Source organism: Cyrtonyx montezumae, unplaced genomic scaffold, assembly GCF_038088225.1.
Source record: "Cyrtonyx montezumae isolate F1298 unplaced genomic scaffold, pur_monq_1.0 scaffold_13, whole genome shotgun sequence".
NCBI lineage: Eukaryota > Metazoa > Chordata > Aves > Galliformes > Odontophoridae > Cyrtonyx > Cyrtonyx montezumae.
Window position 1 is genome coordinate 28,510,990 of NW_027071859.1, and position 21,125 is coordinate 28,532,114.

General features: G+C 43.3%; 1 protein-coding gene across 1 annotated transcript; it reads right to left on the reverse strand.

Moving 5' to 3' along the window:
- Positions 1 to 1,226: 1,226 nt before the first annotated feature.
- Positions 1,227 to 5,738, reverse strand: EEF1A1 (eukaryotic translation elongation factor 1 alpha 1). The gene is made up of 8 exons (XM_065730877.1): positions 5,663 to 5,738; positions 4,811 to 5,001; positions 3,611 to 3,790; positions 3,179 to 3,475; positions 2,779 to 2,929; positions 2,345 to 2,601; positions 1,881 to 2,115; positions 1,227 to 1,588 (listed from the first exon to the last, which is right to left on the reverse strand). The coding sequence occupies exons 2-8, from the start codon at positions 4,952 to 4,954 to the stop codon at positions 1,464 to 1,466; spliced, it is 1,389 nt and encodes a 462-aa protein (XP_065586949.1). The 5' UTR covers positions 4,955 to 5,001; positions 5,663 to 5,738; the 3' UTR covers positions 1,227 to 1,463.
- Between the last annotated feature and the right edge of the window lie 15,387 nt (positions 5,739 to 21,125).

A 21,125-nucleotide genomic window follows, 5' to 3' on the forward strand; every position in this document is an offset into this window, starting at 1 on the left:
GGCAACAGTAGGTACCTTAGTTGTTATTTACTTGAGAACACTAACAAATTTGCAGAAGCAGCATCTAAGTATCACCATGAGAATCCTTTCCTACATTCCAGCTCCAGCCACGGCTTCCAGCTGCCGTCAGTACACTCAAGTATGGTGTAAACCCTCCAAGCTGTTAATGTGAGCCAAAAGGGGCAGGGAGCAAAAAGCTTAAGAGGAATAGGGGTTCTGGATCATCCAAGCAGTACAGTATGCAGTCAGAGCAGGTACGCAGCTCAGGGAAGGGAAACTAACAGCAAAACATAGCAGTAACTCAGACTTTTTTGTTGTTAGGTGTTACAGACAACAGAACAAGCATACCAGTGCCACAGAACAGCCACTCTTCGAAGATACACAAATATTTTCAAGCTGACGCAGGGATGCTGTGGGGGAAGCACGTTAAAGGTTAGGAAGACTGCATCATTTATGCAAGTCAGCTGATTATCCATTCACTGCTCGCCTACATTTAGCCACTCACAGCCACGCCTTCAACTGCTTCAGAGCCATCTCACAACACAGCTGCTATTTCGTACATCCAAAGCCACCAAGCAGGATGGGTGGACAGCATCCCGGTGCAACAGACAGGCACCTGCCAGTCCTCAGCCTCGTTTCATTTTTGGAGTACAAACCAAGCCAGATTCTCTCTCAGTTGGTGCTTCAGAGATTGCCTGACATCACAAAGCAGTTTTATTTCATTTTGCTACGTAATGCTTTACAATGTAATGTAAAACACCCAGATTAAAAAAAAATGCTTTAGCCTTGAAAAATCTCCCATTTGATCTGAGGGAAAACCCATCCCTAACTACAGTAAGACCAACAGAAACCCAGTGCCAGCCCTCTCCTTACACTTCCAGGCTGTTTTGTTCACGCAGCTTCCCACTGACAGCAGCCTTCCTGCTGTACTCAGTGCAGCACAGAACACACCAACACATTTGTGTTGCTCCACCTACCACCCAAAAAACAAAGCACCATTGAAGGGCAACGTTTAAGGCTTAACACAGCTCAGTGTTAATGCTCAGCTGATTTTCACTCTCCAAAAACAAAAACAAGTTTTTGCTTCACAACTCCATGTTACACTATCTCCACATCCCACAAGGCCTACATGTATTGTTTTTTCTCCTGAAAGGTTAATATTAACCCAAAGAACACAGAGACGTAGCATTGAACTTTGTTTTAATGGTCTCAAATTCTGTGACAGATTTTTTGGTCAAGTTTCCATTTTAAAAAATTTATTTGATTTTTCAAGACTAATAACTTAAACTGCCACGAAACAAATGGTCCACAAACATTCTTTTCCTTCTGAAGCTTTTACGATGCATTGTAATCATTAACCAGTCCTTTACTATTAAACTTAAATGGCCAATTGAGACAAACAGTTCTGAGACCGTTCTTCCACCGCTGATTAGGACTGAGGTGGCAGCAGGCGTACAGAATTTTCATTTAGCCTTCTGGGCCTTCTGAGCAGACTTTGTGACCTTGCCAGCTCCACCAGCCTTCTTGTCCACGGCCTTGATGACACCAACAGCAACCGTCTGCCTCATGTCACGCACAGCAAAGCGACCTGGAAACAAGAATGTGTTTTTGTCACTCTCTTCTCACACCCCACAGCGCTGTCTGCAGGGCCACGACACGCAATGGTGGCTGAGTGAGCAAATTCTGCTCGTGACTGCCATTAAGGCTCTGTTACTTCAGCAACAGCCACTGTCTCGGGGGAGCTTTGCTCTCATTCTGAAACCACGATTACATTTAGAGCTTTTAGTTATTATTTTACAGGGAAAAACTACACCCCTGTACTAGACTAACAATATCCTCTCCAGAGCTCAACGTCAGGCATGTTTTAGGAGACGCCTTACCCAGAGGAGGATAATCAGAGAAGCTCTCAACACACATGGGTTTGCCAGGAATCATATCAACAATGGCAGCGTCTCCGGATTTGAGGAATTTAGGGCCATCCTCCAGCTTCTTGCCAGAGCGGCGATCGATCTTCTCTTTGAGCTCAGCGAACTTGCAGGCAATGTGAGCGGTGTGGCAATCCAGCACAGGGGCATAACCAGCACTGATCTGGCCGGGGTGGTTCAGGATAATGACCTAGGAAAGCAAGCAAGCACGTTACAGCAGGCAGTTCTCAACAGCTCCCCACAGACCAGTGCTGACTTACAAAGCCACAGCTTACATCTATTTGCTTAAGGCAAACCCTACGGCAGAGCGTGAGCCTGGATCATCTTACAGCTCAGCCCACTAGTAACAAAGAGCAAGGTTCTGTATTTCACAACCCAGACGTGCTTTTCTAACATCTTGAAACAGTTGCAAAAGTCACCTGTGCAGTGAAGCCAGCAGCTTCCATCGGAGGATCGTTCTTGCTGTCACCAGCAACATTACCACGGCGGACATCTTTCACAGACACATTCTTAACATTGAAGCCAACGTTATCACCGGGCAGGGCTTCGCTCAGGGCTTCGTGGTGCATCTCAACTGATTTTACTTCAGTTGTAACATTGACAGGGGCAAATGTGACCACCATGCCTGGCTTCAGGACGCCAGTTTCCACACGGCCAACCGGTACAGTACCAATGCCTAGAAAAGAGGAGTGAGTTCAGAAATACAATTAAGTAAACTGTACCCTCACGGAGAAAAGAAAAACGTTTTAGGGCGAGAATTTTACACTTCTCACTTAAGTTCCCAAGCAAACAAGAGCATTTCTGTCACATACACTCTTCCCATCAAATGAGCAGTGCTGTAGTGAACACGTACCGCCAATTTTGTAGACATCTTGAAGAGGCAGACGCAGAGGTTTGTCAGTTGGACGAGTTGGTGGCAAGATGCAGTCCAAGGCTTCCAGGAGGGTGGTTCCACTGGCATTGCCATCCTTACGGGTAACCTTCCATCCCTTGAACCAAGGCATCTGTAACACAAACAGCCCAGGCATCAATGGTCTGCCCATTTTAACTGAACGGGGCTAATAACAACTGGTCAAACTGCTCAGCATTGTCTTGGTATATAGAACGCCACATAATAATTGGTGAGGTGTTGGGATTTCTTCTTTACCTCAACATTTCAAAACGCTACTACCGAAAAACCCACACGTTTAACCATTGTTTAACTTAATAATCTCCCTAGTTGTATTTCCTAATATGAAAGAAATGAAACCTACGTTAGAGCTAGGCTCTAGCATGTTGTCTCCGTTCCAACCAGAGATTGGCACAAAAGCTACAGTGTCTGGGTTGTAGCCAATTTTCTTGATGTAAGTGCTGACTTCCTTGACGATCTCCTCATATCTCTTCTGGCTGTAAGGTGGCTCAGTGGAATCCATCTTGTTAACACCAACAATCAGCTGTTTCACACCCAGGGTGTAGGCCAGAAGAGCATGCTCACGGGTCTGACCGTTCTTAGAAATACCGGCCTCGAATTCACCAACACCAGCAGCAACAATCAGGACAGCACAATCAGCCTTTGAAAAGACAGAAAAAAGCCCTTGTTATGAAGCCTACGCGTACAATAAAGCACATGGGGAGCTTCCCTATTGTAAACCAGCCAAGGAGCAGTCTTCCCTGAACTCCCTGCATCCTTAATTCTGTTTCTTTACCTGAGAAGTTCCAGTGATCATGTTCTTAATGAAGTCTCTGTGTCCAGGAGCATCAATGATGGTGACGTAGTACTTGCTTGTTTCAAATTTCCACAGGGAAATATCAATAGTGATACCACGCTCACGCTCAGCCTTGAGCTTGTCCAAGACCCAGGCATATTTGAAGGAACCTTTGCCCATCTGTGGGTTTAAAAAAGGAAAAAAACACCCCAAGATGTATTTATTTAAATACATATTCCCATTTACCTCAGAAAAACCGTCACAGACATACACTAAATAGCAACAGCTATAAATAGGGAGTGACTTACACTGAAAGCTGCTGTTGCTTGTAAAACTCTGGCCTAGATTCACTTGGCACTACTACCGAGAAATGCCAACTGCTCTGTTATTTAACCTGTTGACACTTCAACCCTCTTGACAACTTGTTAATTGTGCTAACACATCTTTACGATGGATCCCCTAAGGCTTAGTCCTGCTATCAAGTGTCCACTACAAATTTCAGCTCTCTTACTTATGTCATCTCTACTCCACTCAGTATTTTAACAGCCACAAAGCACAGCATTCACTGCATTTCCTTCTGTCATGTAATTAGGTGCCATCTTGTTACTAAGACAAAACAAAAGAGAACGTGAATGCTTCCCGTGGGTTCACAAAATGGTATCTTTGACTTTCTCACTTTGAGACAAATCTGATCACCACATCTTCAATGAACAGCAACAGGAGAAAAGGCAACAACCTGAAGTTGTGCCAGGGGACGTTCAGGTAGGAAGGATATTCAGATAGGATATTAGGAATAACTTCTCCAGAAGAGTGACGAGGCATTGGAACAGGCTGCCCAGGAAGATAGTGGAGTTGCTAGCCCTGGGAGCGTTCAATGGACTTGTTGACGTGGCACTGAGGAATGTGGTTAGCGGGCACAGTGGGGATGGTTGGACTGGATGACATTTGAGGTCTTTCCCAACCTAAACGACTCTAAATGCAGGCCGAAACAGAAGCAGGGAACTCCTGCTCTGACTCCAAGCGTACGGATGTAGCTTTAGGCTCTTTCCTTTACTCTATGCTTCAATGATTTCAGTGTAAGGCAACAAACTCAATGCTTTAGTACATTTACAGAGACAATCTCAACCTCGTTTCCTTCCTTTTGCCCCTGAACCTCTCTATTCCCCCCCCCGGATCCCACCACGTGGCTGCCCCGTGCACCTCGGCCGCCTCCTTCTCGAACTTCTCGATGGTCCTCTTATCGATACCCCCGCATTTGTAGATGAGGTGCCCGGTGGTGGTGGACTTGCCGGAATCTACGTGGCCGATGACGACGATGTTGATGTGGGTCTTCTCCTTTCCCATTTTGGATGCTTTTCAGCTTCTTTCCTCCGGCCAAAGAGAAGCGACACCTGAAAGTTCCAGAAGGAATCCCGCTTACTGCGGCCGCCCGCCGAGGGGGCAGAGGGGCCGTGCAGCCCCGGCCCCGCCCCGTCTAAAGGGGGGTGGGGGGAGGGGAGGGGCGGGCAGCGCTGGATGCAGCGCGGGTCCCCGTCCCCGATCGCTGTCCGGGCCGTGCAGGGGCCGCGTTGTGAGCGCGGGGCGACGGCGCTATGCCACGAGAGGCGCGGAGGGCGGGGCCGCCCCGCTCCTTTGTGTGTGACTCACCCCGCCCGGACCGCCGTCCTCCATTTTGTGAGCTGGCGGCGGCAGGAAGAGCGGGGCGGCCATTTTTTTTTTTTCCCCCTCTCGTGCCTCCCCTCCCTCCACCGCGGCACCGGCGGCGCCGACCCGGGACCCCCCCCCTCCCACCCTAGACACCTCCTCCGCCCGCGACTGAACATCGCACGACCCCGTGCAATGCCGAGCTCGGCGCTCGGGGCCCCGCGTGCTCGCCGCCTCGCGTGGCTCCTCACACGGGACACGTCGGCTTTACGCCGGCGCCCAGCCGCAGCCGTCCGTCGCCTCGCTTCACATCCCCCCCGTTACCCGCCGCTTTCCCCTTCATACAGTGAAGCAGAGGTCCCACCCCCCCACCCTCGGGCCCGGCCCGCCCCGCCGGACGCCCCTCACCCGCACGGCGTCGGCAAACCCGGAGCGGAAAAGAACGACGGCGTGAACGTCGCTCCTTATATACCCTGCGAGGGGGGCAGGGCCACGGCCACGCGTCACCGCTCCCAGCGGCCCCCGCGCCTCAAACCGGGGCGGGGCTGAAGCGCCGGGCGGGAGTGACGAGCGGCGGTAGCGGTGGGGGAGGGAAGGACCCGCCTCGGAAACGGCGTGTGGGAGCAGCAGTGAAAGCCCTCGTGATTCCGGCAGGGCGGACCGATGCGTAGAAAGCCGCTGATCTGCACCGCGCAACAGAGTGCCGTGTCCAACTGCTTTTCAAACTCCAGCAGCTCACGCCCTTCCCGCTGCTCTGGGCAGCCAGCTCCACTGCCCTCAGACCAATCACAACCTTTACAGCCCTCAGTTGGATGCAGTGTGATAGCTTTAGTTCAGGAGTCTCCTTCTCTGGAGACGTTCCAGACCTGCCTGGACGCCTACCTGTGCAACCTGGGCTAGGGAGCTGCTTTGGCATCGGGTTGGACTTGATGGTCTCTAGAGGTCTCTTCCAACTCCTACAATTCTGTGATTAAATCTACCGCAGGAGAAAGCACTAACCTTTGCATTGTATGCACTGATTTAGAAGTGGAACGTTTCAATTTGGTATTTTTCCACATGGAAGATTAACCCCCCCTCGCCCTTCCCCCCACACATTTGATTTTGAGACACATCAACTGTTAGAGAAAATGCTGAGAATGGAGTACACCTTTTACACACACACACACACACAAACCCAGTTTCACCAACCAAAGCCTGCAAAATGCTCAGACATTGTTAAATAGATGGAGACAGAGTACCAGCAGGGCTGGGGAAACACAGGTCCCTCTCTTAAAATGGAAATGCATTTTCATAAAATGACCTTTCACAGCTGAAGCTGAGGAATAAAGGGTAATAACTGTTAAGAAAGCTAAGCCCTTTGGGCCTCCTGCAAAGCAAAGACTGTAAACATAGCTACAAAGCTTTAAATAATGCTTTGAGGATGGTTTCAAGTTAGCCTCTGAAATACGTCTGTCAGTGGGGGTATTTTTAAACAGACCAATCTGTCCAAGTACCCATTCTACTGAACCATAGTTGAAAACTTTCAGTGACTTGTGCCCCTACAGGGGGAGAAGAAAGGAAACGTGTTACTGATTTGTTACATGGTCCGTAAGAAACTGCACATTTATGGGACATTTTTAAAAGACTTCCACAAACAAAGGCATTTAGAAGCGTGCATTTCTTAGGACAATGGCGGTTTCCTTAGTAGGCACACAGCTGAAATGCTGTTGAATGTGTTTGATAACCTTTTAATGACATCCTTAGTTCAGTCTTCAGCAGTCACATCTCTCCCTCCATTTCTTTAAATGGACTTTCAAAGGTGTTTTATTATTTCCTCTATGATCAGTCAAATACATGCATTTATTCTCTCAACAACTAGGACATTTTTCCTCATCCTTTCTATGAGCAGCACATTCCTATGATCGATCTCGTAAATATTTACACAGCTGGGGACCTTCAGATACATGAGTATCCTCAATAATTCAGTGGAAATGCATTCTGAAACATCCTCTCAGCTGACACATACAGGCACACGCTGGCTGAAAACCTGTATGCAAATCACCTGTAGCAAATCTAAAATGTTGCTAATTTGGCAAAACTAATCTCTTTGATATGAAAAGCTGATGAAGAAGGAGATAAGAGACTTCAGGAATGCCACGTCGTTCGGGCTTTGAAGCAGTGCTTATTAAACCCAGCCCAGCTTCGGAAATGGGTGGGTTTTCTGGGGGGAAAAACCTCATTCTCCCTTGACCATTACTGAGCACATGCTGAAATGAAATAACCTACGTCCATACATGCCTGAAGTGCAAGAATACATACAGGTATTCTCTGGAGCGTTTGTACCATATCAACCTATGCACAAACTACCATTTTCAAAAGGTTTTGAATCTCAGATTGGATGATATTAAAACGAAGCCACGCTGTCAGTATATCTAGGCCAAACATTCTAACTTTGGAATATAAATATTAACTAGATTTGGAGATCACACTGACTACTGCAGTATTAATTTCATTTTAACATGTAGCTACAGAGCAAACGGAACGTACTGCTATCTTAGAGCACGCTCATGTTGCACTTACCTGTATGCAATTTTATCAAGCTACATATGTTATATATATATATATATATATATATATATATATATATCAGTGAAATTTCTTGAGGGTGCTTTCAGAAAGAGTACTGGAGAAGCAGTCCCAAATTACCAACAGGAGCTGGTGATTAGCAGAAGCTGATTCTGGTACAAAGCATTATTCTGTAATACAGTTAACCACATGCTTATTGTGAAATGTTTTCTAATGACAATTAACACTGTATGTTAATCCAAGTGTCCAAGAAATTATAGCGTGAGCACACAGCTTTACTTCCATCTACTCTCCTTAGTGCATCCATTCGTAATAGAGTAAAAACCAACTACATCTTGTGATGCAGATGGAGGTTATGAGAATTATGAAATCCTTTTCCATACATCATCCTAATACATCCTAGCAGGTTTTACACCCATTGTTTAACAGATAAGAACAATTAATAAATTTACAGTGTTATTCACATACCAAGAGAACAGACAGATAGCATCCTTCAAAGCAACACGCTGACTGAACTGAGATGAGCAATGGAACTGCTTGAAAAAACCTTTTGAAGTTATTTAATTATGTACGAGTAGCCAATATTTTTATGTAAATGAGATTATTTAGTAAAGGGAAGGGAAAAGACAGCAATACATACACTCTAAGTTAAAATCTTTGTAGACAGCACAAAGCAAAGACTTCCAAAGATGGAGGGGTTTAAGACTTAGACTGGATAAAGCCCTGAACAACCTTGTCTGATCTCACAGCTGACCTTGCTTATAGATTGAGAAAGCTGCGTAGAAAGCATGAGAGTGGCCTTCAAAAACTACTGAGTGTATTACTTGGATGAGTAAACATCTGCAGTTTCCAAAGTTTCCCAGTAATTTAAAACAAGCCTCTTAAGAAGGCCTTGTTGCCCATAAAACAGGTTGTTCCCTGTGCTATTCCAGTTCCAGCATGTACAACAGGTGAAGGACTAACACTCAGGGTGGTCTACCTGTAGAAGATCCTTTCAGCAATCTTTTCAAGCCATATTTATCCAAGAAGTAATTGCTCCTTTAGTTCAACCGAGAACAGCACCATCACTTTCTCACACCTGTCAAAGCTTCACGTTCTGCACTAGGCTGACGGCCAGCTGATGACCTGGCTCCAGGCACAGAGCTGAGTTACCAGGCACCAATGCAGAAAAAAGGTGAAAGGCTGATGAACTAACCACCGCTATTACAGAGAAACAACATAATTTGTTAAACTGTTCTGTGGTTTTACATTAGTGTTTTGCAACTGCAAGGAGGCTATAGCATTTGCTCCTTTTCCCAGAATCAAACTGGATTTTCACTACATCCCTCCGCAGTTTAGACACTAAGCTGTGAAGGTAACTACTGGTAAGACACTGAAGGAACACAGCTAAATGAGCATAAGATAAATAGTGCACTGCATGTAAAACCAGTTGCTGAACTGAAATCTGGATGATGTCAGTTTGGCTCATGTTGCCAATTTATCATTAACCTCCAAAACTCCACCTTAAAGCTCCGGTCTCTCTTGTGCTAAAAATCATTTTGCCTGAACTGATTCACACTTTCATACCTATAAGCCTAGGATGTTCTACATACAACCTCAACTTCTCACCTACTGAGCACACACTTTGAAGTTTTCTCCCGGGCCTTCTCCAGCAGCTGAGCTTTACTCTTGATATCCTTGCTGAATGTCCAGGCAGGACATTCATTTTACTGCCTTCGGAGCTGGCCTGTGCACTCAGCAACCTGGAAGTTCACCAACAGAAAAGCTGTAATTCCTTGTTCTCATCTTGCAGACCTTTTGCATTCCATCTTTCTACCTCTCCCACTGAACCGAGAAAAGGCAAATTTTCAAGGAGAGACAAAGGTTACAGTTAGGTTTCCTAAAAGCGGGCTATTTTATATGAAGTACAAAAACTTGAGATGCTGCTTAAAGTTGCAAGGGAGATAAACACAGAAGTGCTTGTGGTGCAGACTACTAAAATACATCACAAGCAGGGGAGAACGGAGAAACTGGCCAAAGGAGGAAGAAGGGCAGTACCCAAAACTTGTGCCAGTAAGGACTGTGAGGACACATCCAGACGAACATTCATCCAGAAGCGCCATTTTTCCACTCTCATCTTGATGCTGGCAGTTATGGTTTCAAGCATGGGCATCACACAGGCCACAGATCAGCTTCCATTGCAATCACATTCTTGCTTCATGGTAACTGGTCACCAGAAGCGGTACAAATCAAGTCCTTTAGCAGCCTCGCTCAGGTTTTGTTGCTTGACATTTATTCAGCAAAGTGAATAAATATTAGATTTGGGGCATGTAAAATTTGGAAAGTGCTCAGAGAAGAACTATGCGAATAAAACTAGAACTGGAAAACCACTCACACTTGTCTTGTTCAATCTGTTGAGTTTGCAGAAAGGGGCTGGCTTAGTCTCTAGAATTCAAAACAAGAAAGGAAATCCTATACAAGAAGAATAATGAGTTTGAACACAGAAGATTCAAGACTATTGGTAGTTAAATTATGGTAGGCATAGAAGCTGATTATTTGTAATTGACAATGAACAAAGCTAACAGCTTACTAAAAGCAGTAAGCCAATGAAGGAAGAAGTGCTTAATATTTAATTACGTTAAAAACAAACAAACAACCACAATGAAATCCCACAGAACAAAGCGGGCACACAAAAGATCGGGGAGGAGGGGGGGAGGGGGGGTAGGAAAGAGTGTGTGATAGAAACAGGAGAGGACATTCACTTAAAACCCTTTGGTTTTGAGAGTTCAATAAATCTGATATGCTCTCTCTGAATTATTTGGCTTGACAAAGCTTTGTTGGAGCTACTGCTGATTATCTCTGAAAACTATGGAGTGGAGAAGATTCCGGAACACTGGAAAAGTGGGTGTAAAAAAAATCAAGAACAAGCTGGGCTATTATGGAGCAGTCAGTCTGATTTCAACCCCTGGAAAAATATATTGGAACAAATAAATAACTATTTGTAGAAGATGGTAGGTTGATAAGCAACAGCTACAGACTTAAAGCAGATTCAATCAAACTCGTACTTTCTACTGTGACGGGTTCAGCAGGCTCATGGATGGAGAAACATGGGTATCTTTTAACCTGATAAAAGAAGTGGACTTCTCACATGCAACTTACAGAAGCAACCTCAGCAGACTTTGGTCAAAATAATGGAAGTGTGAGCGACCAGCTGTAAAACCTCAGAAGCAATTGGTAGTATCACTATGGAAGGTTGTACTCAATCAGTTTCTGTGGACAGACATTACTCCATCATGCAGATACACAGGTATAAATACATATAAAAGTAATTTAAAGAAGCATGCTGGGAGGGAGCTGAGCACTTCAGGGGCCAAGAGCAGAACTCAGAGCAATGTGGGCAAGCTGGAAAAAATGGTCTAAAATAATTAGGAAATAGATCAAGGTTAATATTAGTTGGTTTTTTATGGAACAGTTCTCTACACAAACACAGGAGAAGCAGTAGCTACCAGCTGGGATGAGAGTGAATCCCAGACTACCCATAAGTCAACAGTGCCATACTCTTGTGAAGAAAACAAACATGCTGAGATGTATAAACAGAAGAGCTGCAAGATATGCAAGATAAACCTTCCACTCTTCTTACCGATTAAAGCTGCTGCTTGGATACTTTGCCCTGCTTGGGAGTCACCCCTCGAGACATGACACAATCCAGAAGAAAACTAAAAAAATTACAGTTTGTCTGTGAAGCATACTTGGCAATGTTAATTTTTAGCTTAAAGGAGCAGTATTCCAACTGTGGGGAGAGACGACAGTTTTAGAAAGGCAGATAATGAGCAACAAGGAGATACAGTGTTCTTTATGTGCAGAGTGAACTGGGCTTACATTAAAGATGTAAACTAAACCCCCAGGGAACACGCTGAATTAAAAATAAAAGCACTGGGATGAATTCTGTGGGACCCCAACCCCCCCTTGCTTTTAATAAGTACCTAAATACCTGTCAGAAATGGTTCAGGCGTAACTCATACTTACTGATTTATGGTAGTTAACCCAGAGTCTCTTCAAGCCTTAGTTTCCACAGGCTTAACTTTACTCAGAATTCTGAGCAATCATGAATGAAGATCTTAAACAGTAAATCCAGCCCACATTGTTTAGCTTGGTAATGAAGTCTCCCAAGGACTTTATATTAGCCAGAGATCGATCCTAATAATTACAGTAAACACATCTGAATAGAAATTCGTGAATACTTCAGCCTCTAACAGTGCACCTCACTGCATACATCCCATCCTTCACTTTATTGAAAACCAAAAGGATGATCTAATAGAGAGGTAACATGAGGAAAGGGGATAGTCACTGCTAAACTCAAACCAAGGAGGAGTTAGAGTGAAAATGAGAGAATCAGTTTTATACCAGAAACTTCTCCTGCGACGCTACATACAGCAGGTTGTGCTAGAAGCGTTGAGAACTGTGTGGATTCCTGGCAGCGTGTTATAAAGCGTTCACTCAGTGCTGGTTTCTTTATCAAAATGAAATGCTGGAAAACATGTTTGCTTCCTCTAGTGATTTCAAAACAATAACCAGAAGAATGCTAAAAAAAAATAAAAAACCAGCACGCGTTGTTTTTCCCATCTAGAGTGTTACTTTGATTGGAACTATCAATGAAGTGATGTTACATGGGAGGTCAGTCCACCCAGGCTGGTACTCCCCACAGTCCTTTCTGTAACAACAGTGAGAAATAACAAGAGCAGTTTTGCAGGGGAATCCACAGGAGGACGGCACTCCAGAGGTTAAAAGCTGTGTCATACGCTGTATAAAGTAGACTTCGTCCCCTTTAAACTATGAACGAATGTTGAGTCAGCTTTCAGCTCTGAGGCCAAACCTCCCAATGAAAGCAGCCAGAGCTGGAATGCCATCCTGCTCTGCCACAGCCCTGGGGAGCAGACAGGGGATGGAATAGAGAAGAGGGGAATGCCGAGTAAGGAGACCGATTCTTTAGCTCAGAGATGTGGCTGTGCCACAAGCCAAGCAAAATATAATATAACCCCACAGCAGAGGTTGAAAAAAAATATATAAAAATCAGCAAGCTGATTCATTTTGTAGCAAAGCACGAGTTACTGTCCTCTGCTGCCCTGAACAGGAACTTTTCTTCTCTCAGCAGGAGACAACAGAGTAAGGCTGAATTGGGAACAGGAATCACGGGATCCCCACTGAGTAAAGCAGACAGACCTCATGGGTCTGTGTGAGCAGCCAGGCAGCCTCCACACTGCGTTTTATGTGATTCCTGAAGCCAGCCTGAAGTACACAAAGCACACTCTGAGTTTTTACCCTATATGCTGTTTTCAATTCAGCAGAAGATATTAAGTCAGCCCCTCCCCCCCCACTGTTTTACATACATGCAATGTCAATCATTGTAATCGACCTAACTGAGTTTATACCTCATACAGATACAAGCACTGCAATAAGAAAACTCCCACACACCCCCATCCACATCCAAGCAGCTCTACCATATGCCTACACACGTGTGAAGGGGGAACAGCAGTTGTAAAGAAACGGTACTTTTTAGAAAGCACATCTTGGAGCCGTCCCTAAATTTAACTCTGCAGAGTCACTGAAACGCAGTATCGCTATTTATGGGAAATACTTTGGACTTGCTTTGGAAGCTCAAGCAGTGCCGTTTATTTCATCAGGCAGTGCGGTGAGTCATGCAACCCAGCAACACATACGTACACACCCGCACAAAGGAAGGAAGCAGAAACTGTTGCTCATTTGCTTTCCCCTGCCCTCCCGGGATCCTCTTTAGAAACAGCTCAGGATAACGGCATTGCTCTGAAGCAGACAGGAATCCGGGTGGGAGAAACAAGCTGTTAGAGAAGGGGCACAAATTCCTGCACTGCTGACAGTACTAGTGCAGAGGTAACTCATTCTACTTAGACTTTTGCAGCAAGAGGCAATGAAGAAAAAAATTCATTCATCTCTGAGTGCAGTTGGAACTGTGCTGACAACTCCCAGAATATGAAAGGAAAGAGAACAGAGTCCAAAATAAATCCCAATTATTTCCCTTGAGCACACATTCAAGCCTAGGAAGTTGAAAGGTGTCCCCCCAGGTCAGAGCTAAACCTATACAGCTGTCAGTACACACCAAAGAACTGCTTTTCTCTTATCCAGCCAAATATGTATTGCTTTGGATCCAATGATGGTATGGTTGAAAGTTGCCTGGGAGCAGTGAAGCTATCCAATTATCTCATTGGCCACATGACCTTCAAATTCAACCCATCATTTAGGTGGCAAGTCTCAGTTACATCAGATGAGCTATAAAATGAAACTATACCCTTAATTATTATCTTGACTAAGCAAAGAGACCATTATAACCATCAAGGTTGAACGTGGCAGTGTCACATAGTACAGACGTGCCTAAGAAGCCCAAACTGGTATTTTATGCTTAAACCTTACGAAGATGCAAGTACCTCTTAAAAGGTTTCCAAGTATTTGCCCACAGCAAGCCTATTTTTCCAATTCTAACTCTTAAGTATTTATTACTTTTCAGAAAAGTCAATAGTAAGACGCACAAGATAAGGACTGTAATTTACATTACACTACTTCACTGTGTGCGTGACTAGGTAAGGTCAGACCATCTTAGTCATCTTAGCATCACCCTTATCTTATTGCAACCTATGAAGTCTCGTAATTCTGAGTCCAGATATAATTTCCTTCTGTGCTCTCTCTTTTCTTGCTCTACAAATAGACAATTCCTGCTAACAGGGATTAGAAGTTAACAGTTCCAATACACTAACCCCTATGTTCTTAAGTACCTTTAAAAGAGTATGAAATATACTCTCTACTTCAATTTCACCACTCACTCCATTCTTCCATTTTGTTCTCTCTCTTCCAGAGATGATGGATTTTGACATCCAGTGCTTGTACAGAACAGTCTATAAAAAATAAATCACTGTAGAAGAGAGAACAGTGACTGGGATTACACAACCCACCACCTCAGTGCTTCTTCAAAATAGCATCTGGAAGCAGAACTATGACAATAATCTGCACTGTGGCTTTGAAATGATCACATCAGTCAAAGTAGGATTATTTCCAAACAGTTGCTAATGCCTCTTCAATGGTTGCACAATGTCAACAACAGAAGTACCTCAGGTACTTTCTCTCTGGGTAGGCTCAAAGAAGAAGCAGGCAGACCTTGTCTGGAATGCAAGGCAACGCCTACAGTTGTGTTTACCAGAGAGCTTTCCCTGCCATTTGTAGGGCATGGGAACATCTCCCCGAAGCTACCTATTTGTGAAGGAGACCAGAGTGAGCCTTTTAAAAAATGCAGAAAGTATGGACTAAAAAAGAGAAACCATAAACTTGTGCTAAAAAGCCCAAATCTGTTTCTTACTGCACAGATTACCGAGGATATCCAGCATAACACAGAGTACATCACAATCACCTTACTTTAAAGGTATGTACAGGATGTCTCAAAATGGTTCTAATCTTGATACTCCAAACAGAACAAAAATGACTCCAGCTTCCATTCAAGCAACAGTGGCATTACTTTTCAAGTGTTATTAAGGTAAGCCATGATGATTATGTGGGAAAGCATCATTTATAATCCTGACACGTTAGACAGGTCTCAGCCTCCAAAAGTACCCACAAAGCTTAAATAACCCAATCTGTCATCACTGCAGTTGAGAACAGTTCCCAGTAATCTTCTAGTAAACACGTCAGAGGCTTCAAAATAGATATAAAATTTCCAATGGATTAATTTTGCAGTAGGCCTAGTGCTAGTGCAGCTGAGGATGCAAGTGAAACACTTACCAGCATAACATTTTTGTGGTTAATGTGATGCACATCTAGTTTCTACCGTGGCATTAACATTTGTTGAGAGCACAGCAGGAACTGTGAAGTTGTATTTTATTTTATTTAAAATTAATGCATATATACTAAGGAATCATCCTGACCCTTTTCAATTAGGCAGCGAAAAGTAAGAGTACTGAGCACAGCCCTGACCACTGGGAAGTCACTGTTTTTAGTGAAAGTGTGATCAAATACAAATGTAAATGCAAGAATTAGCTATTGGTGCAATGCTTAAGTGCTTCATCTGCATAGCTTGGTGGGATAAAATGACAGAAAGCTTAGTCACCAGAAACAAACTAAAAATAACCAGAATAAATTCATCACTAGGCTCCAGAATCATAAACATACAGAAACTCCGTGGACTAGTCACCTGAGCTGGTAATTACCACAAGTAACACAGCATTCAGAGACTTCTGTCTTTTATTTCCCTCCTTGTTAAGAAAAGAATGTAATCCATTGTGTCTATATCTGCCTCTGCCTCCTGTTCTATTTTAAAATGTAAAAAACATGGATGTTAAATCAAATATCTAATTACTATGAAGAATCACAATTGATTTCATTACTATATAGTAATGTAGTAAGGGGTGCCTTGGGGCACAGCATGGCCTACTGCTGAAAGCAGGAAAGGTACTGTGAGAAAAGTGGAAATAAATAGTGCTTATTGATTGGGCTAATTGCCAGCTTAGCCATCTAGAGATTTCTGAACCATCGGTGTTTTAACAGACAGTGTGCTGGGGGAAAACAGTTTCCATCAGGACTCCTGCTGCCCTCACGCGAGCTGCCGTGGGGTGGCTGACAGGAGGGGTGCAGGCTGTGGGGCTCTCTGTTATAGCTCCAAGTCAGCACTGCGCCGTCACGCACTCCAAATCCTGCTTTTGTGTTTCCTCTCTGTCAAAGCCGCAGTCAGCAGCGGCCTCCTTGCCCAGTGCCCTGAGACAAAGCAGCCTGTGCTGTACTTCATGACTCAGCCAAAATCAGTGCAGGAGCTGCACACTAACTGCCCGCTGGCACTTGCATTTCATGATTTGGGAGAACTAAAACGGGCAGAGCAGAAAGGGAAATCTGCAGAGAGGTTTATTTTCTCCTCCTGTAGGAGGACATCTGCCCTTACAAAAGTGTGTTTGTACAGACTGAACGAACAGTGAAACTTCCATCTAGGCTTCAAAGCGCCACACTTACTATTTAACTTTCATTGAGCAGAACTAGACAGATGGATTTAGTTTGGAATTTTGTTTGGTCTGGGTTCCTCCCCCTTTTTTAAAAACACACAAAAAAAACCCCAATCCTCCTCCCCCCCAAAAGATTGGATCCTCAGTTAGAAGTGAAGCCAGCTGCTTCTTACAATTCAATTTCAGCAGTTCAAACTGGTTTCTTGCATTTTGACCACTTGCTTACTACAGCTCCTATATCCTTTGATGTCAGCACCCCGTTAAGAGCAGAGCTGGGGGAGGAATCACAGCTCCCGTGGTTTGTGATTTCAGTGTGTTCTTCAGACTGATTGAACAGGACGGCTGTGGATTGATTTTCACAGACTGGCTCCTTCCTGCAGTACAAGGGAACACTTTGAATCCAGAGAATCTATGTGAACTCAGAGATATCTATTACACCTAGGCTTAAGCAAATACTTTTGGCATATCTTTTGACTAGAGCAGCCAAAAATTCAGCTGCTGTCTAACGCTAGAGACAGTTCTTTCCATGTATGTTCATTTTTCCCTGTAAAACTCTCTGGTTCCCCATTTTGGTGCTGGATGCATATCATCAATCACCCAGGCCTTTCATACACAGCTGCTTGGTAGCCTTGACTTTCTAGTTAAGCCTTTCACAGTTCCACAGACATCACATATGGTCCTTGAGCTCAGATTCTGAAGATGACAGAGGGCTGACAAGGTGAGCTGGTCACAAAACAAAAACTGCCACTGTTTTCCCCCCCCCACTCCCTGTGAGTTGTGACCAAGCTGATGCCCACCATCTGCCTGTAGGAATTTGGTGGGCCCACTTCTCCCATAGAAAGGACAGAAAAGATTTGGCCTGGGACAGAGAGCTGTGATTCTGTTGCAGGAAGCTTGTACTTCACTGGCCGTGTATGACAACACAGCTTAACCACATGCCATCTCATTCACAGACTTGTCTTTTTACAGCAAAAGACAGATGTTCAGTGCTCAGCAGTAGCTTAAAGTACCATTGGTATCAATCTGACTTCATTCAGACATGTTAAAATAACACTGCTATGTCTGTGCAGATATTCTTCAATCTGATCCTTTTCTACTGCCATCAGCATCTTGAATTTGCCTTTTTTCCCCTTCTACTTTCAATATCATGCAGAGATGCTTAGCAATTCTATCAGCTATATACTGGCAAATTAAGCACCCTGGTTTCTCACTCCCTTCACAATAAGGGCCTTTAAACTTAAGCAAAGCTATTTTCATAGCAGAAAATATTAACACAAGCAACTGCATGGGAAACAGACTCCAAATATGCACATCTATAAACCTGAAAGAAAAGAGACTGCACTCAAAACAGAAGCACTCAGAACAAGCAATTAAGCCTCTCCACAACCATTCCCAGTGAACATCAACTCATAATTGAACTGGATAAGGATACTCAAAACTCATCAGCTTAAATTTCAGACCTTCAGTTAGGCCTGCTTACTGCAGAAGTAGTGCTTGACTGTGCAAAAAGGAATGCCAGTGGTAAAGAAGGTAATGACTGAGATGGATTCAAGTGCTAATCAAGCTCTTGAAGGAATTAATTATTTGCCAAACAGTTATTTGCCTTATTTTCCATCCTATCTATCTGTGTAGAGTAACCCACAACTGCTTTCCTTCTACTGGACAGTAAAAAAAACTCACCCACTCTTTCATTTGAAGCTACTATATACTTCCCAGCTGAACAAAACAAGCATGCAAGATGCATTGACCGTGCACAGCATGCAAATCTGAAAGGCAGTCAAATCAAAACCAAATTTCACGCGGTGATACTTTGTACTTTCATGTAGTTCAATTTTAAGACTGTTCAGAAGACAGACTTTTTTGGTGTTACTAAAGGAAGCATCTTTCTTCCCCTCACCCCTGCTTTTCATTGAAAAAGACAGTTGAAGTGTTTTTGTTTAAAGAATACCATTGCAGCTACTTACCACTCAGTGGGACTGGCAGAACTAGGTCTTGATTTCAGCTGCAAAATACGCTCCATTTCAGTATCCTTTTAAAGACAGCCACAGCAGCAATTCTCCTTATATTGTCACATTATAAAAAAGGCTACCTGCAACTTTTAGGATGCTGTGCTTCTCCTAAAATGCTAACTTATCACTTGTTGCAGGACACTTGTTTTATTTCCTTTTTTAGAATACATGGAAAACATTTTTCCTCTTCATTCAGCAGGAACTGTTTAAACCTGTAGGTACAGAATGCGCTTGTCACTTCTTGTTCTCCCTGAAGCCCAGATGCCTAGGCAGAAAGCAGTGGGAAAAAGATGGGGATTTGGCAACAAAACAAAACCAAACCAAAAAACCCCAATTAACCTGTCTCTCCCTTCTGAGTTAGTAAGATGACTCAGAAAGTGATTAGCCATTTACTGCTGGAATGGGATCAGCAGAAGAGGTCAGAGAAACATCAACAGAGTCATGTATTCCACCAGAAATCATTATAACATCTAAGCCTGGCTGAGCTGAGAGTATTAAGTGTCAACATTTGAACTTAATTTAGGAAAAAAGACAAGAAAAAATACTTTTTTTTTTCTTTTTTTGAAGTAGCCACATGGAAACTTCTGCATGACAAAAAGCTTTTTAAAAATTCCTTTCAAAAATGTTTCCTCCAAGTTTTTAAATGCTTTACGAAATGATATTATCTCTGTACTCTATTGCAAATGGTTATCCTTTAAAGGGAGAAGGCAAACAGAATTTTGGCTTAATAATATGTATTTAATTTCCACTGCTATGCCTTGGGCAACTCCCAAGCACCCTCTCTTACAATGTGTTGTAACAAGGACCAGATTATGTTGCAATAACAGTAATGCTACCATTATCCTAATGTCAACCTGCTTTCACCTGAAAATGTGTATCAGTACCGGAATCTTTTTGATCACTTCCCTACCTGAATTTTCATGTTTTGTGCCAGATCCAGGCCTGAACTCGGTCAATTAATAAATTGTTAAGTATGCTACTGAGAAGAAAAAATTAAATCAGCATTTTTGTTTCAGAAACAGAAAATTACTTCTCAAAGATAATGCTAAGGGATTTGATTTAGTAGTTGGGTAGGGATAGTGATAGGAGGATGGTTGGACTAGATGATCTTATAGGTCCTTTCCAACCTAACGAACCTATGAACGAGCAACACTTTTGGGACAGTCTTGCTTAACCAATATAGATATACACTTAACATTTCACATGGTAATAACTTCTTTTTCCTCCCAAAGAAATTCAATTTTCACTGAACTGAGTTATGACTCTTGAAAACTATATAGGCTAGATACACATTTGAGCTTCTCAGAGATTACCCAGATTAAAGCAGATCAATGATTTTACACAGCAGAAAACTGATGAAATTGACTCACTTCTGTGCTGAGGAATTAAATCGTGTATATGTAGTTCCAGTTTAAAAGTATGACCAACAACTGTTAAGCAGAGGAAGAATCTGTGAGAGATGAAAGGAAAAGCTGAAATGGTGATTTAACTGTGAGGGTCTCTAGATTCTCACTTGAGCCAGTACTTTCATTTTTTATCTTATGGTATGTCTCTGTGTCTCGCACCCATTTGCTATGCCACTGGGATTTAAATAATTGCCAGTGTCTTCTTGCGGTTCCTTTTCTGGATGTGTAAGTCTTACAGAATGTTAATAACTAACGCCCTGACCTAAAACTGTTACTGGGGCTATATACAGCTCTGCTGGGTACAGGGCTAGAAATTAAAATAAACATAAGTCACCATTTTGCTTGCATTAAATATGGCAATAAATACTTTTGTAATTGACTATATACACCATCACATAAAACAGAAAGAAATAAACCCTTTCTGAAGCTGTTTTCTCAGAAGTAAAACCATACAGTGTATTAAATACAGAACTGCAGAAATATTAGTAATTGTAATATGAATGAAGTAGGAAAATCTACAGAACTTTGATTTGATTCAAGCACGCTCTGATTTGGAGTAAACGAATGTGTTAATGGCTCATTATATTTCCTTACAGAAAAGCAAGTGAAATGAGGCTAACCAACTACTCAAATACTTATCCTGACAAGATGCTCTTTACATGTTCAGGATTATCTGCTTCATTGTTGGTATATACTACTATTTGTGTGGTGTTTTCTTTTGTAGGCACAATACTAGTGAAATAGTTCTGTACCAAATCATTCATGACTAATTAGCTCCATGTCAGACATACCCTCAGGCCAGTGCCCCTGCACTAAGAGCATCTTTACTGACAAGCCTCAAAACAGGACTTGGTCAGCCAACAGCTATTGGAGAGAATCATTTTGATGCATGTATTTTGACTGA

Excerpts from the sequence above, each read along its gene's own strand:
- EEF1A1 (XM_065730877.1), bottom strand. The coding sequence starts at position 4,954 with ATGGGAAAGGAGAAGACCCACATCAACATCGTCGTCATCGGCCACGTA. Across the intron at positions 2,930-3,178 it reads TGCTAGAGCCTAGCTCTAAC|ATGCCTTGGTTCAAGGGATG; the intron begins GTAGGTTTCATT and ends TTTGTGTTACAG. Across the intron at positions 1,589-1,880 it reads CTCTGATTATCCTCCTCTGG|GTCGCTTTGCTGTGCGTGAC; the intron begins GTAAGGCGTCTC and ends TCTTGTTTCCAG.